This window comes from Grus americana, chromosome 16, assembly GCF_028858705.1.
Source record: "Grus americana isolate bGruAme1 chromosome 16, bGruAme1.mat, whole genome shotgun sequence".
Classification (NCBI taxonomy): domain Eukaryota; kingdom Metazoa; phylum Chordata; class Aves; order Gruiformes; family Gruidae; genus Grus; species Grus americana.
This window is the reverse complement of record NC_072867.1, coordinates 10,769,499-10,785,533: the sequence shown is the minus strand read 5'-3', so window position 1 is coordinate 10,785,533 and position 16,035 is coordinate 10,769,499. Positions and strand designations below refer to the sequence as shown.

General features: G+C 44.6%; 1 protein-coding gene across 6 annotated transcripts in view; it reads left to right on the top strand.

Annotated features, from left to right (window-relative positions):
- Nucleotides 1-16,035, top strand: part of ULK1 (unc-51 like autophagy activating kinase 1) — a 96,025-nt gene that overhangs the window by 62,880 nt on the left and 17,110 nt on the right. For 5 of the 6 annotated variants that reach the window (XM_054844005.1, XM_054844006.1, XM_054844009.1 and 2 more), the window contains 6 exons: nt 3,822-3,910; nt 5,994-6,159; nt 7,449-7,509; nt 7,836-7,925; nt 11,907-12,032; nt 15,665-15,816. In XM_054844005.1, coding sequence (XP_054699980.1) covers nt 3,822-3,910; nt 5,994-6,159; nt 7,449-7,509; nt 7,836-7,925; nt 11,907-12,032; nt 15,665-15,816 — 684 coding nt within the window. The remainder of the gene's footprint in view (nt 1-3,821; nt 3,911-5,993; nt 6,160-7,448; nt 7,510-7,835; nt 7,926-11,906; nt 12,033-15,664; nt 15,817-16,035) is intronic. The other variant, XM_054844007.1, reaches the window with a different exon arrangement.

Sequence of the window (16,035 nt, the reverse complement as noted above, 5' to 3'; positions counted from 1 at the left end):
GTGCAAGTCTTCTCTCAGTAAACACATTGTAATTGGTACCCGTGCAGAATATTTTGGAGGTTTTTTTTTCTTCTGCCTTTAATGAATGGTAAGCTGGTCCCTCCTTTACTTTGAGTTAAGAGAGCATAAAACGTGAGCGGTTATGGTTCAGAAGTGTACAGGAATATCTGTCAGGTTTAACTTGACTTTTACCATCTCTGTAATCTTACTGTACATAAAATACTCAAGTAAAAACTAGCAAAATCACCATGACTTCTGCATAAAAAAATATTTTAATGGTGCAATATTTTTAACTAAAATGCAGCTTATTCTTTGGGCAAGTCCTTTCAGTTTTTGCTCTCAAACTGCTGCCTTGTCAGAGACTGCAATTAAATAACTTTTTGATGTCTGGTTTTAATTGAATCCAGATAATCACAAAAATGCATCTCTCCAGCGCATAAAACTCGGATGATTCCAAATAAAGCTTTTATATAAAGCTTGAGGCTTGGATATTTTTAGGACAACCGAGCCCCTGGTAGGATGATTTGTCAGCAGTGATTTTTGCAGGTTTAGGATTCAGTATCAAGATCCACACAGCTGGAGTAGAGGCTTGCCTTTATGGCTCCCAGCTCTCCCATTTTGAAACCAGTTGGCATTAGTTACGCAATGTACAGGATGACTGTTTTGTTGCTGGAACAAGTTGGAGAGGACAATTATGAGAATAGACTTATTTACATTACAATTACAATCCAGCAATTTTTGGATTTGGGTGGGGGCCTACAATTCATGTTAACATTCCCTGCATTCAGACTTGAGCTGAAAACATGATGAGCCAAGTGTTTGCACCCTTTTTAATTTTAAACTGGGAGTGCCTGGGTGTGTGGAGGAGATGGAAGCAAGTGTCTTGCTTTCAAGCTGTCCTACGTGGCTGATGCTGAAAAGTGCAACAACAGGGATATGGTGGTCAGAGAGGGTTTGTCAGAGCCAAACCTCGTGGTTCTGCATGCATGAAAGTCCATTTTTTAGCATCAGGACCTTTTGAGTTGGCCCTCACAGTGTTGCATTGTGAATTTGGGGAGTTTACAGGGTTTTAAATAAGAACATGATTAATTGAGGCTGTATATAAAGATGTGCTTCATGCACATAGCATTTAACTAGAGTTTCAGATGATAGTGGGGAAGTCTGTCTGCTTTGTCTTCCTAGATTAATGGAAAGCTGTCCAAAGCAAATAGACAAAAATAGAAAAGTCTCAATTCCACCCAGGTTTAAATCAATAATAAACACAGGACCAAAATAGAGTGGAAGGACCTTGAGAGAGAAGTGAAATGACTCTAACAAAAATACTAATTCCAATAAAAATGAATGGTGATGCAAGCCTTGCGGCAGACACGTGTACAGTTCAGAAATCACTTATCTCTTCTTAAAAGCACCCTTCTATAACAGGAAGGTCTTTCTGTACAAGGGTGAATTGTTCTGTAACCATTGGCAGGATAAAAATGGGGAGACTTTTTATCTTGGATTTCTGTTATTAAGTATATAGGGAAGGTAGTAGGGATTGCTCTGCGGGCGCTGTGGGAAGATCGTGGAGATCAAAGGCAGCGTGGCGTAGGCAGGACAGAGCTCTCCACTTTACAGGCAAGTTTTCAGAGCTCTGTGTGTGCTCCCTGAGCATGGGGAGTGGGACCCAGCTGTGCTGGAGGAGCGCAGGGAGTGCGGGCAGTGTAGCTCTCCATGCCAAGCCCTGACCAACCTCCCAGAACACCCATCGTCAGGGTACTGCAGTCCCTGCTCCTTCACCGGAGCCAGGGCAGCGTGTTTTAACAGCACGGCCTATCCAGGGCACAAAATCAAGTGTAGAATAGATGCAGAGGCTAAAAACTAGTGTCTCACAAATTTTCATTATGGACCTAACCCACAAAATGCTGGCAGAGCGAGCGCTGCTGACGTGGTCCGACACCAGGCAGGAGGGCACCTGCGTGTGTGAGTGTCGCTGCTCTCAGGCCCCATGCAGCCGTCCCCTATGGCTTCCTATTGCACAAGCCCCGGGACTCTGCTGGGTCAATCTATTTGCAGTATAACGTAACCTCTTCAGAAAAACATTTGGGTTTTGTTAATGTTAGCAAAGGGTGGAGGAGATCACGATGACCCTGGTTAAACTGTTACAGTGGCTGATTACTTATGTTAAAACATATATTTTAAGTGTATGCTTCTTTGGCTTTATTTTCCTGTTGTTGGATCTTGTTACATCCCTGTCAAACTGAGAAATTCAGCCTCTAAGTGATTGCTCCCTTTGTGCTAGGAGATGCCAGTCTAGTCATCCTTTAACCTTCTTTGATAGGCTACGTGGAAGGACTTCTTAAAACCTTTTATTAAAAGGCATATTTGCCCATTCTTTTATCATTAGAACACTGCTTCAACTGTTAATTGCAGAGAAATGTACTTTTATTTTTCAAGCCGGTTGAACAGAGTAAGTTCTTTTTAGTATCTAATGTGATTAATGACAGAGTTAGTTTTACTTCAAACAGAAGTATTCTTCTTCTAGGTGTTACTAATCCTCCTTGTATTAAGTGTGGAGTCATTAGCACAGATCCCGTAAAGACAGAAATCTGATACAAGGTGGTAATTCTCTGCCAGCACAATGGAAGAGAAGCAAAGCAAAGTGTTCCTCTCCTCACTTAAGCATTGCCTCTGATCTCTATTTTAAGCCATTCAAATGCCAAAATGGTTGCAAAGTAAAATCTGACTTCAAGCTGCCTTGAAGTGGGGATGTTGGGACTCTTCTGCAACTTTGCACTGTTCAGTCTTGTGCAGGTAGACTGGGGAGTTTGAACCACTAAATACTTCAAAGTCTGCTAAAGAGCCAGTGGTACCTTTGACTTGTCTCCCTCCTCAGCTGAGCTCAGCTCTTCTAGGTTATTCGTTGAACCTCACTTGCATAAGTCATTGGAGTTAAATAGTCTTTTCTTCTGTGATGCCTTAATTGTCTTTTCTGCCTGAAGGTCAATGCTAACTAGTCCTTTCCAAGTGAGCTGTATGCCTCTGTGGGGGTTGCAAAAGCCAGTTCAACAATGAAGTGAATAAAATGGACAGGTCTGATATTGAACAATAAAACAAAAGGAGGGGATGCAAGAACAGTCAGTGCTGTGGAACAATTTGTGTACAAAGACATTAAATAAGCAAAACCTCTTTAACTTGCAGAAATGACTGAGGGAGAACATGTTGAGGTATAGGAAGCAATGAACTGTTTCCTTGTGGAATGATTAATTCTGTGGGTTGTGTGGTTTTTTTGTGGGTTTTTTTTTATAGCGTGTGGCCTGGGATGCCCAAGTGACTGTTTGGGCAGCAAGCACATAGAGCTTGAGCAGGCATGTGTTTAATGTGGCGCAGACCTCCCAGCATTTGTTGTGTGTGTGCTAAGCCACAGGGTCTGATGAAAAAGAAACTGTAGGGTATGGTCTAGCTTCTAACTGCTGCCCCTGCCACGAGTAACTCAGTCCACTTTTCTGTTTAACTCTCTCTTGATTTGCAAAGATGCTTTGGAGGCTCTTCAGGGCAGAAACCATCTTACTGCCTGTGTAGGTCAGCTGTCGAGTGGACATCTGACCTTGGTCAGATGTTCTGACACCTTCCACCCCAAGAGCTATAACTGTGGAATAGCGTGCGGAGGAGTGTATGGATGTGAATCATATAACTGAGTAGAATGCTATTTTTTCTTTTGTTCTTCTTTAATTGGCTACATCTGGTACATGAGATAAACCTGATGGGAAAAGATGAAAAAGACCTTTTATTGATTTATCTTAGTTTGACAACTTCTTTTTGGTTTTGTCTTTGACTGTTTTTAGCTGCTTCTGTGCCAATGCCTTCTTATCCCAGTTCAGGCTCCGGTAGTTCCTCCAGCAGCTCTTCCACTTCCCACCTGGCATCACCTCCCGTAAGTACAGCTCAGAGGATGCACCGCTTGTGTTAATGGTTTCCCTACTTGCTTCTATGAAACAAGGTCCCTGCTTTTGCTGTCTGCTGGTGCAAGTCACTGGACACTTTAGTTCTGCCTGGGTTTGGTTCAGTGTCTTCCCCAGTCTGTTTAGAGTTTGGATCCTGAAGGTTGTCTTTCTCTCCATAGGAAATATTTCAATTTGCCATTGCCTGTTATATGAAAAGCCTTTATGAAAGCAGTTGGTATTAATGGTACTAGTTTGTCTTGGCAGAGATGGAAAGCTCCTTGGAACCAAAAAAGGTCACTAATTCAGGGTACAGCGCTGCTTACTTGGCTGCACATTCTCTGTTTCCAAGCAAAGTCTCTGCAGCTTGACAGCGTATCTACCCTCCTTTGTAAGGTGACCCTCCTCCTCTCTGACCAGCGTCCTCAGGTCAGACCAGACCTGCTACAGTACGGTGGTCTTGTGGGAGATGAGCTGAACTGGCAGGTTTTGTCTCTGGTTACCTGAAATGATGAAAACTTTTCTGGAGGGCAGACTATGAACTGACCAGTGAAGTGACATTCCTGCAGCTCGCTGAACTGAAAGCTTGTGTTTGGAGGCTCTTGGTGAAAGCTGCCTTTTGACTTTGAACTCAGGAATGCTGGTGGTGTGATGGGTAGGGGAAGGGAGGAGGACTGAATTTTTCCTCTCTGGAATTGCTGCTTTTTCGCTTTGTTCTCTGAGTTTCCCTGGGCTACGGCTTCTCAAACCTCCTTCAAGGAGTGCCATGGCTGAATCTTTCTTTCTGTGTTTGTGGAAGAAACTGCATCTGCAGGACGTGGTGCGGGAAAGACTGAGAGGCACTGATGAAGTTGATGTAGGTGCTCGTGGTGTGGGCTGAGCAGAGAAGAGAGGTCTGCTCTCCTCTGAGTGTTGCATAATTATATCTCCAAAATCTCTCCCCCTAGGTAGGGGGTTGCTGGCTGAGGCCCTCCTGACCATAAAACTCCAGGAACAGGGCAGATGGTGTGAAAAGCAAACTCGCTGGTTTGGGAAGCTCAGGGATGGTACAGACTCACTGCCAGACCCGGGGTGGGGGTCCCATGTTGGAAGTGTACTGCACTGGTCCCGCTCTGCACTGTGAAGTTTTCCTGAGGGAGGTGTGCTGGCTTAGCATGTGGAAAATGCCACATCTGCAGGGCAGAGCTAACGGGTTGGGTGGAAGAGAGACAACTTTGACAGCTGAAAATTCCTTCTGCTAGTATGTACTGCGTGTACAGTGAGAGAGTCCCCCCCACTGGTACAGCAGGAGAGTCTTTGGAGGGTGAGCAAGGTCTTAACTGGGCCCACATGAAATGCATTAGGATAAAGATTGTGATCTACTCTGTGGGCAGTTCAGCTGTCTTAAAGCTTTCTTAAACCACCCAGCCTCCTCCATCTGTCTGCAAAACATGAGGATTGTGGGGCTATTCATCATTTGGCTAAAGGAAGCAGAAAAATGGGACTTTTTAGGGTATGTCCTGCCTCTGATGGCTGCGAGCTGTTCATCTGTTGAATCCTCAGCCTCCTTCAGGCCTTTCTTTAACTCATCAGCACTACAGCAAAACAGGGTTCTCCTGAAAGTGCAGGGACACTCATGTAGATGTTCCCGAGTGCTGCTTACTGCAAAAGCGCAAGTAGAGATCAGATGTTTAATGTTTAAGAACGAAACAGAAAAACATTACCCAGAAGAACCACCAAAACACTCTCTGAAAGCTCTTCTGTGTTTCACAGCCATACTAAATTGAGTTGGTAGAAAATGTGTGGTAGATCCAGAAAGCTGTAGCAGAAGGATGCAATACCTCAAGTGAATTTTTCTTATCTGGGGAGCATCGGACATGCTGGTAGTATGTTTTGTGTAACAAAAGATGCACTGTTGTGACACGGGCGTAAAAGGCTGTTCCTTCTCAGTAAACCAAACAGCTGCTTCTGGCAAACTGTCAGCCCTGGTTTATCAGCAAAATGTTGTTTCTAGCCTTGTACAGCTCGGTTTAGAGGATCGAGCAGAATGATGAAGTAGCTGTGCTGAAGCCAGTGTTTGTTTTCCTCTTGAATTAGCAGTCCCTTGGAGAGATGCAGCAGCAGCTGCAGGAGAAGGCACTGGCATCTCCTACCCAGGATTCCCCCGGCTTTCTGCATGGATCTAAGGACTCTGCCGGAAGCAGCAGTAAGAATTCATCCTGTGACACAGATGACTTTGTTATGGTCCCAGCACAGTTCTCAAGTAAGCTGGTTTCTGGAAATGCAGACGTTCTAAGCAGAGGGCGATGTGGATGTTAAGGATAGTTACTAGAAAGTTGAAAGAGTGATTAAACCTGTCTGTTTTGACCAAATAACAGGAACGGTTTTGTTCTCAAGTTGGAAGAGACATCTGTCTCACTGGCTAGTTTCATAGGATATTTTGTAATTACCTTCAAAGATAGGATTTGAGAGTAAGGATTACTCGAGGACCTCAATAAGAGATTGAACCTGGAAATCCAACTGGAAAAGAAGATAAGTAGGCTCCCAGAGAAATGTCTTTCCCTCACAGAAGCTGTTCCCATGTCATCCTGTCTTCAGTTTAACTCAGCATCACAGTCCAAGACAGGATTTCAGCTAGTGAGCTGGATTTTACACTTGAAAAAAATCCCTGAGAAAAACTAAAAGATGTTGGATTTTTCTTCAAACATTTTTAATTTCATTGTGGCACCTCTATGTGTTTATACTTTGATAGGAGTTGCTTGAAAATATATACGTACATAGAGGCCAGGGCCCCAGTTCAGCCCCATGCCTAAGTATGTCCATGCACGAGTCCTTACGCAACCAGCAGAAGGATATTGTTCAACCTTGACCGTGTGTATGATGCTTTGCCGAGTTGGGACTTGGTGATAAATGCTGTGATTCCTCCTTTCACAGCTGCACTACTTGTATTAAAACAGGAATCTGGAGTGGTAGAACTGGAATCTGTGAAAGGTCTCTGCTGTGCAATCCTTGTGATAAGGAAGAGCTCGGTGGTGTTTGTATTTTTCCTGGGAATAGCAATGGGACCGGTATACACTTGTCTTGTGCTAGTCCTGTTTCCAGTGTTCAGATGTTTTGGCAAAGGCGCAAACTCCCCTGTATTGTGGACCCAGCTGCCAGCTCATTTGGCTGCCCTGGATTTTTGCCACTTAGGACACGGATGTTTCAAAGCCCTACGTGCAACATAAACCACTGGCTTTTTACAAAGCAGCTAATTGCTTGCACCAAGTGGGTATATACCTGTTGCCCCAAATCGTTCTGTCAGGTTTTGGCCCCCTTCCAAAAGGGCTTCCTTTCAGCCTAAATTTTGCAAAACTTCAGGGTGTAAGGATCAGCAGCATCCACATCAGCTTCAGCCCACATGTATTTAGCAAAATGCTGACTTCAGAAACAACTCAGCAGGTCTTGGAGGAGCAGGAAATTCTACCCAAAATCTCAGTTGCTCTGAATATATAAAGATTTTTAAGAAAATGATCTTGAATTAATATGTTTCTGTACTTCCTTGTTCCTCAGGTGATTTAACTGCTGAGGCTGCAGGAGGGAAACCAATCCAAGACAGTCTGATGTACAGCGGGTAAGAGCACCAAGGCAACTGAAATGGTTTCGCCGCTGGAGTGTACTGTGTGTGCATTAGGGACTTCTGGGTTCTGGTGGATGGGAGGGGAGATGTTGCTGAGTTAACTTCTGTTGCAGGGATGAATGACCATTTTCAGTTTGACCATCAGCATGTGGCACCCGACTGCCGGAGTGTATTTGGACACCATGGCAGTCCCCAGCGCTCCTACGACTAGACTCAGCAGAGGGTGCTGGGCAGATGCAGCTCTGTTGCTGTGCTTTGTAGGGGAGGAGCAGGATTGGTTCCCAGGCTCTAACAGCTGGGTTCTTTCTATCATTCTTCAGGAGTTCTCTGGTGACTTCAGCGGGATTGGAAAGCCAGGGAAGGACACCATCTCCTTCACCCCCATACAGCAGTTCTCCTAGCCCATCCAGGTGAGAAAGACTGTTTGGTGGTAACTATGCAATATTGATTAATTAAACACTCACTGACTTCCAGGAGGGGATTTTACAGATGTTGGTGTGCTGGGCAAGATCCACATCTCCCCTTTAATTAAAGGGTAATAAGAAACACCCAGGAGAAACTCCCCAGCCTCAGGCACCGAGCAGTCCCAACTGCAGAGCCTGTCTCTCCCTCTTCTGGCCCTCAGGAGGGGCTAGGAGAGAATGCGGTAGAGCTGGAATTAACTCTGTTCCCTGGGGAGCCAGGGATTATTTTCAGGCAAGAAAGAAATGTACTCTGCTGGCATGTATGTGTATGTGCTGCTCATCCTCTCTGCGCTCGGCCTGCAGAGGCGATGAGTATTCCAGCTAAAGACCCTTGTTTCTAAATTCATGCTGTGAATTAGAGCACAACACTTCAGCCAAGGCTAAAACTCCTATGGGCTTGTATTACTGGGCAAGGGATAGGAGGGCGAATGTGGAGGAGGGTTGCTGTTCTCCCCTTGCTGCGGAAGGACAGATCTGGGCCTACTTTGTAGTTTGCCTGAAGCTCCGAACATCTCCTTGCACTATCTGTCTAAGGCAATGCTGCTACATGGGCCTTGTTCAGTAATGGAGGATGCAGGAGCAGGAGTAGCAAGTGCAAACAGGCGTGGTCATAGGTTCAGTTCCAACTAACCGGTTGCTGTAAGCTCAGCTTTAGCCTTTAGCAATGTCGTAGGTGACAGCTGCCCCCACACAACAGCACCAGCTGCCCAGCACCACCAGTGCCTCTAGACACACCTATGTTCAGATGTTAATGGTCTGTGGAAGGCAATCCCGTTGACTCTAGAGCTTGAAGCTTTAGGGTACGTGCTTAGCTTACAGGGAGCTGGCGGTGTTGCTTCTCACCTCACTCTTGCCTACCAGGGAAGCGGGACAGCTTTCATCTTCTGTTCTGTCAACGTGGCACCTGTTGGGGGAGGAGAATTGAAGGGGATTTCACACTGGGAGATGGATCACCCTAAAATCTTTCTTAAGAAGACAATGTAGTCCCAGGCTATGTGTTGAACACACTCGTCACATGAACAGAGCCCAGAAAATGACAAAACATAGCCTCAAAGCATACAAATTTAAAGGAGAATATAGCTCAAAGCCTTGCTGACGTGATCAGATTAATTGGCAAGCATGTACCACAGTGTGGAGTTTAATTGCATGAGGCTTCTTATGCCATCGCCTGCTAAGCTTTTTAACAGCTTATTCCTTAACTGATTCCTTTGCATTCTGGGGATCAGTATTAAAGGATTTGGCCTTGTTTCTGGACAGCAGTGAGCAGAAATTCATGGAAGTTGACTACAAATGCTACTTACTTTTCACTGTTCACCGTTGTCTTCACCAAACCAGCCTTGTCATGTTCTACTGGATCACAAGGTGGCAAGTCAATGCCAGTGTCTATGATCTAAACATGTTTCTGCTCTCGCTGTCCTTCCTACTCATTCCCAGCAGCTTCTGTGGAGCAGATGCCAAACCCTCTAGTGCTACTTCCCTCTTTTCTATCCGCTTTGAAGAAACACTGGAAAGTTACTTCCTACCCTGTCCAGGACGGAGAGTAAGACATAAGTAATGAAAGATGGGAGCAGTCACTCCAAATCTAGCGTGTAAAGCATGATCTTTGATCTGTCCCCTGAAAGTGCTTTGACCTGGTGCCACCCATGGGTTTCAGTGCCCTTCACTGCAGATGTCCTGAGGCCCGTTGGTTCAGCACTTGGCTTCACTGGCACAGAGGACTCCTGATTTTTCTTTCTGTCTTTGCTCACTCGGAAGCAGCGGTTCTCCCGTTCATGTGTGGCTCTAGGCTAGCAAGCAATGCTGGATGCAGTCCAACTAGGACAGAAAGCAAAGGCTATTTTAGAGTGGCCAGCAGTGGGTTTTCCTCGGAATGTCACGGTACACACTAGAGCAGCTCTCTTTGTTCTTAACTAAATAAGAGGGTAAGGACTAAAGGCAGAATTAAAATATGCTGACAGTTGAGCTTTTTTTTTTTTTAAACACTTCCTTGTTGAAGATGCTTAATAAGTCTAATGAAAGGTACTTCCTTGGATGTATCCCACAGCAATGGATTTAATACCATTTTCAAAGAACTTTTAATTACTGCCACATAATTAAACTTCCTGTCCCAGCTTTATCTCTTGATCTTTGCAAATTTATGGTCAGTCGTCGTCTTTAAGGCTTGAGGCCAATTAGCTTATGTCACCTCAGTTGGATGCTTTGTTTTGCAACTTGCACCTTGTGGAGAAACCTGACTCTATAAGGACTTGTTATAACTGTTAGAGAGAGGTGGGATCATTTCACCTGAGAACTTCTTTTCCCCCAAAGGATTTTGGCTAGATAGAAGAGAGAGTGTTTGAAATTTATGTTGAAAATCAGGATTATATATAAAGTTTGACATTAACCCTCAGATTTCTTGGTTAAAGCTCTGTTCACTTTATGTCTGTCTGAGTCCATGTCTTACACTGATGAGAGGCAGAGACACCAAAGTCTCACCCTTCCGCTGAGCAATCAGAAGCCTTGAATGCCTTTATTTTATGGTATGTCAATGAAGAATCAAGGCTTCCATGCTGCATTTTAGAGACAGACATCAGATTAAAAGTCTGTTCCCTTGGTGGAAGAAATAAGGAGGAATATATAGAACTTAAAAAGATGAGTAGTCATGTTGAGAGAAGAATAAAGAAATCAGAATCACATTTCAGTTATGTGGCTCTCTTGTGATGGAGGAGCATCTTCATGTGCACAGTGTGGAGATCTGCAGACACATTCCTGCAGATCAGCTTTGTTCAACACTGTCACAGTAAACCACAGAGTACTGCTGACCCTCCCCAAAAAAGAAATTGTGACAATGGGATGCTTTGCCAAATAAGATGCAAACTCTTCTCTCTTGCCCTGTGCATGCATGTATGTTCTTGCTGAATTAAATATCTCCTTTCATCTTATGTAAAACACTTCCACTCCGAGTGTTAGACCCGAAGAAGTGATGCTTCCTGCTTCTCAGGGGCAGACCCAGGCATGTGTCCTTGATTGACAGCAAGGAAGACTGCAGAAACCTTCATTACCAATAAGGTCTTTAATTGTGCAACATCCCTGCAATTGGTGTTGGCAGTTGTAAATAGCATTGCCATGGCAATAAATCCTAGAATTCTGAAGCCTTTGGAAAAAGACTTTAGGCAGCCACTTAGTTAAATGTGGTGTTTGCATGGTTTGTGTATAGCATGGTGTACAGGCTAAGAGTAACAGGGGAAACTGTCACCCAGGGGAGCAGATATCAGACGTGAGCTAATTAACCTGGTTGGATGGAACTAGAAAGAAGTCTGAAGTTTGCTGAACAGGTCTGTCCCATTTCATGTGTGTGCTATAGATACCAACTCCTGTCCCCCAAATTTATTCTCTCCTGAGTTGCCTTCTCCACCCTGTAGTTAACTTGCAAATATGCTGATATACACCACAAGTTTGTATTCTCTTTGTGGCGGGCCAAGACTTTCATGGAGATGCCATTGCTGCCGCAGTGCATCTGCATGAATCGCAAGTAGCTCTTGGCAGCAAAATCTTTGCTAGTGTCCTTTGTGAGCCACAAACGTTTAGCCCCTATTCAATGATGTGCTCTTTGACTGTGGATCTGCGGTGTTGGAAACTAGGCCAGTTGTGGCCTGTAATAGCAGGGCTCCAATTTTCCTGGAGGGAGTGGTGTGCTTGGGTGTATGTTTTAACTTCAGTCTGTGGGTGGGAATCGTGCTGGAAGAAAGGTGCCTGTTTTCAGGAGATGTGTGGTGCCACTTCCCTTTGATATGACTTTGAACTATCTCCCAGTGTAAACCCACAACCTGAGAGCAGCCATGGGGCCGCTCCCTGTGTACGGTTGCTTTACGAAGATAAAACCTCCAATTACCTGGGTGAAGGCCCACCCCTTACAAGAACCTTTCTTTGTATGTCTCCTTTCAACAGCCGGCCAGGTCAGTTTTCTAGCAGCAAGTACGGACACTCTGTGCCCATTCCGGTCCCAACACAAATTCATAACTACCGGCGGATTGAGCAGAACCTGCAGTCTCCCAACCAGTACGCTTCTCCGCGGTAAGTGCTGGGGCTGGGAGGAGGGGGTAGTGTCAGTGCAGGGGCTCTTGTAGTGCAGCATGGGGGTTGTAAAACAAAGTGCTTTACAGATTGTTCTGTGTCCCTGTAAAAATTTCCCTCTGTGATGGGCTCTCCCCCTTGCTGTAGGGAGCCAATGTGGTGTGTTATGTGGTAACATAGTTCTGGGGTATTTTTGTAGCTGTGTTGAGATTTATTTTTTACCACGTACTGTAAATTTTGTCTGTGTGTGCGTGTGTGTATGTGAGACAGCTCCTGTCAACTTTCAGTGCAGGCTGAGCCCCTTTGAGTCTGACAGCTTTCCCCATGCCAGCTATGTATTGGGTGTCCAAGCAGAGAGAACCATCCATCTGGCAGATGCCTTTATAAAAGGAAAAAGTTGAGCTAAACAACTAAAATGGATGGGGCTGCAAAACTTACCTGACTTTACCTTAATTGGTTCCTGTGGCTGGTCACACCATAGATGATGTGTCTTACACAAGTTGCATATTTATGCGGTTATGCAGCCAGGACTGATTAAATCATGAGCAATTTATGCCTGTGAGGCAGAGCATGTTTTCTGAAGGCCGTCAGGAAGACGCGGATGCCAGCCTCCAGCAGTACAGCTGACCTTCTGAGTTCAGTGGTAATGCCGTATACATTCAAGACACACCAGGCTTCTGTCTCTCCTCGTGTATAATTTCTGGTTCTTACAGGTTTGAAATCTGGGTTGACAGCAGCAGCCCAGATCCATAGACTTGTTGGAAGGAGACTCGTACAGGATCTTAAAGAGTTTGGACAGCAGGGGCATTGAAACAGAAGTGTCTATGGGGTGTCATGTCTTTTTTTGGATGAGTTGCTTTGGTGTCTGGATTAGTTAAAGTTTAGATTTCAGAAGTAGGGTAATACCTATGGCAGCCTAAGTTTGGGCTTCAGCCAGCCTAATTCAGGATAAGACTTATTCAAAGTGGAACCAGAAAAAGAGAAAGGATATGTTGATATTAATCAGGGATCAGCAGAGAGATTGTTTTGTGCCAGTGTTACTTTAATACTATTTCATGTTCACTTTTATGAGTGTGTGGCAGGTTTTGTGGTAAGCTCCTTCCTGTTTTCTACATGCCTTGTATTTTTTACAGCAAAACTTGTGGACCCTGTTAGTGTTGGAACTCACAAGAGTCCTGGCTATCCATATGACGTATAAAGTGAGAGCTCTGGAGAAGGTGCAGAGGATGCACCCAGGCACACCGTGCCTACCCCAGACCTGGTGACAGGCGGCCGAGTTGAGGTTCACAGCCTGCAGCTACCAGTCAGGGATCAAACTGTCACGTTTTGCTCCTTTTAGTCACCACTGTGTAATGGTGAGATTAGCATCGTCCCTGCAGAGGAACTCGAGGAATGGATGCAATCAGATGATTCACACTCTGCTTTTAGCATCTTCTCAAAATCTCTGGCGTCATAAGTTTTTTCTGCCCCAGGAAGCCATATTTATCTCTCACCATCACTTCCTCTAATCAGCAAATTCAGTAGACACCCTTCAGGGATGGAAGGAGAAACCTTCATCAAGCATTTAGTATGTGATTCCACTTTTCAATCAGGTGTATCAAATAGTCCATTACAGCCAAGTGCCTCGTCATGTTTGCCAAGTCATTTGATTACAAACCTTGACGTATACTCTTGTTTCTGAAAAATCAACCACTGTCATCTGACTGGCTGGTGTATGCCTGTGTAATGTAGCTTGTTTGTGGATAGATATGTTGGTTGGTGAGGTGGTAATTATGTGTGCATACTTTTGGCCACATCACCTGCCCTACTCGTCTGCTTGCTTGCTTATCCCATGTCTCGTAGGGTGGCATTTGACATTCCACATCTTTCAGCAACTCCAGTCAGCTGGTGTGTTTTTCTGCAAGTTCCTGATAGCTAATACTCAGCCTTCTGGATGGCTCATATTCCGGAGAGTTAAAAACATGGGAGAGCAATACTTTCTGCCACTGAACATCTAGGTATCTTTTTCACCTTGCCAGGTGTTCATTTCCTTGTGGTGTATTCAATTTGCTTCAAGGCCAGGCACTTGATGAGCATTAGGCCTCTGAATCTGGAGCAACCTGAAAATAAGTGATTTTTAGGTTAAAATTTTAAAGGATTTCCTTTTTTCCAAGCATGTCAATATAGCATGGATTCATTTGGCTGAGAAATGTAGTAACATATTGAAAAAGGGGGAGAGGGTGGTGGATCAAATTCTTATATCTCAACTACTGAAATAGATTTTGTTAATAAATATTTATTTTCTGAAAAGTGGCATAAAGTAAAACATACACCTAGTTGTTGAGTAGAAGTACTGACACTTCATCAGGATGACGGTGCTATTCCTGGGTAGTGTGGCCGTGCTTGCACTGCTGAAACCCATACGCCTTTGTTCCTTCTGTTCAGATACGTCTGGACAGCTCAATGCAGCGTCGCTGGGAGAGGAGGCAGAATCCCTTAGTGACAGCATCTTGCAGTGGCTTGAGGACAGAGGGGGTTTTTCAGCATGTGCATTGATTCCTGTCCAGAAAACCACCTACTGACTGAGACTAATGTTCTTTTAACAAGGGAAAAAATGTTTCCAAATTGAGAGTAGAATGAAGGATCTGATGAAAAGACTGTTTTCTCATATAGAGGAGTGTAATGGGAATCTTGGTGAAGGAGCCTGCTGAGGCAGAATGGCATTTCAGTAAACAGAGTTTGGGTTGTGTGTTCTTAACGAGCGGTGAAAACATTAAAATATTGAGAAATAATTAATTAATATACAATAATCTCATCTCTCTCCAGAATGGCTGTACCATTGTGGCTGTACTCACTTTCCCGCTAGGCTAGTTTCCTCTTTTGTTTCATTTTAGCAGCTGGATAATACTTGAGGTTCCTGCGTGTGTGGGCTGTCCAAATTAATTTTAACTCCCTAAGGTGAGGCTTCACAAGAAGGTAAAGAAGTTTGGAGCCCAGGCAGTTCTGACTATCCAGCCCAGAAAGAAATTCCTCTGGGTAGTACTGAGCTGTTTCACATCTGACAGCCACACGCTGCTCTGTTTTGCTCTGTGGCTTCTGATCTGAGTGAAAGCTGTGATGCAGAGCAGTGCCTTTGGCACAGCTTACCTCTGCATCGTACAACCTGCACTCACGGAGATTTCTACCTGAACGGCTGCTCTGATGAAAGAACAAGTGGCTCAGCACAGGAGGGACACTTGAATAAAGCCCTCTCAGGGCGTTCTGAAGACACTGCCTAAAATAAACACCTTGGATGCAGCAAGATATGAAACTCTGTCTTGTTCAGGATTTATTTAGATACCTGAAAGCTTCTAAAAGTGACTTCTGAAAAATGACAGGCTTTCCCTGCTTACAGCTAAGCTTATCTTGTTTGTTCTTTTCATTTGTTTTGTAAAATTTGTTTGGATTGAAACTCATGAGAACAAGGATTATCATCTTAATCTCTATTGGTGTAGTCCAGTAGTGCAGTGGGATTTTGATCCAGAATAAACAGCCGTGAAGCTCTGCTTCTGTGGAAGCAGCTGGGGGTGTGTGAGTGTGTGGTGATACTTTTCTCCTTACTACTCTTTACTGGCATCTGGAGTAACGTGTGTGCTGGTGTTGTTTCCTATAAGGTCTGGAACGGTCCGGAGGTCTAGCAGTACAAGTCCTCTTGGTTTTCCTAAAACTGGTGCTTCCCCTCCTTACCCTGGAGAGCATGGATCTGTGCCCAGCTCTAGAAAGCTCTCCTTTGGCGGTGCCAAGCCATTTATGCCATCGCCGCAAGGTAAGATGTCAACTGACGTGTTGCTGCCCTAATAAAATCACATGCCTCTTTCCTGTAAAGAGGGACATTATGACCAGCTGTAGCTGCCAGGTAATAGGGAATTCAGGTGGTTGTGGTCTCCCATGGCTCTTCTCAAGAGGTTATCTGACAAGTGTTTTGGCCTCAGTAAAATGGAGAGGAAAATACCTTTTAGCCCCAGGAGGGGCAAGCTTTGTTGTG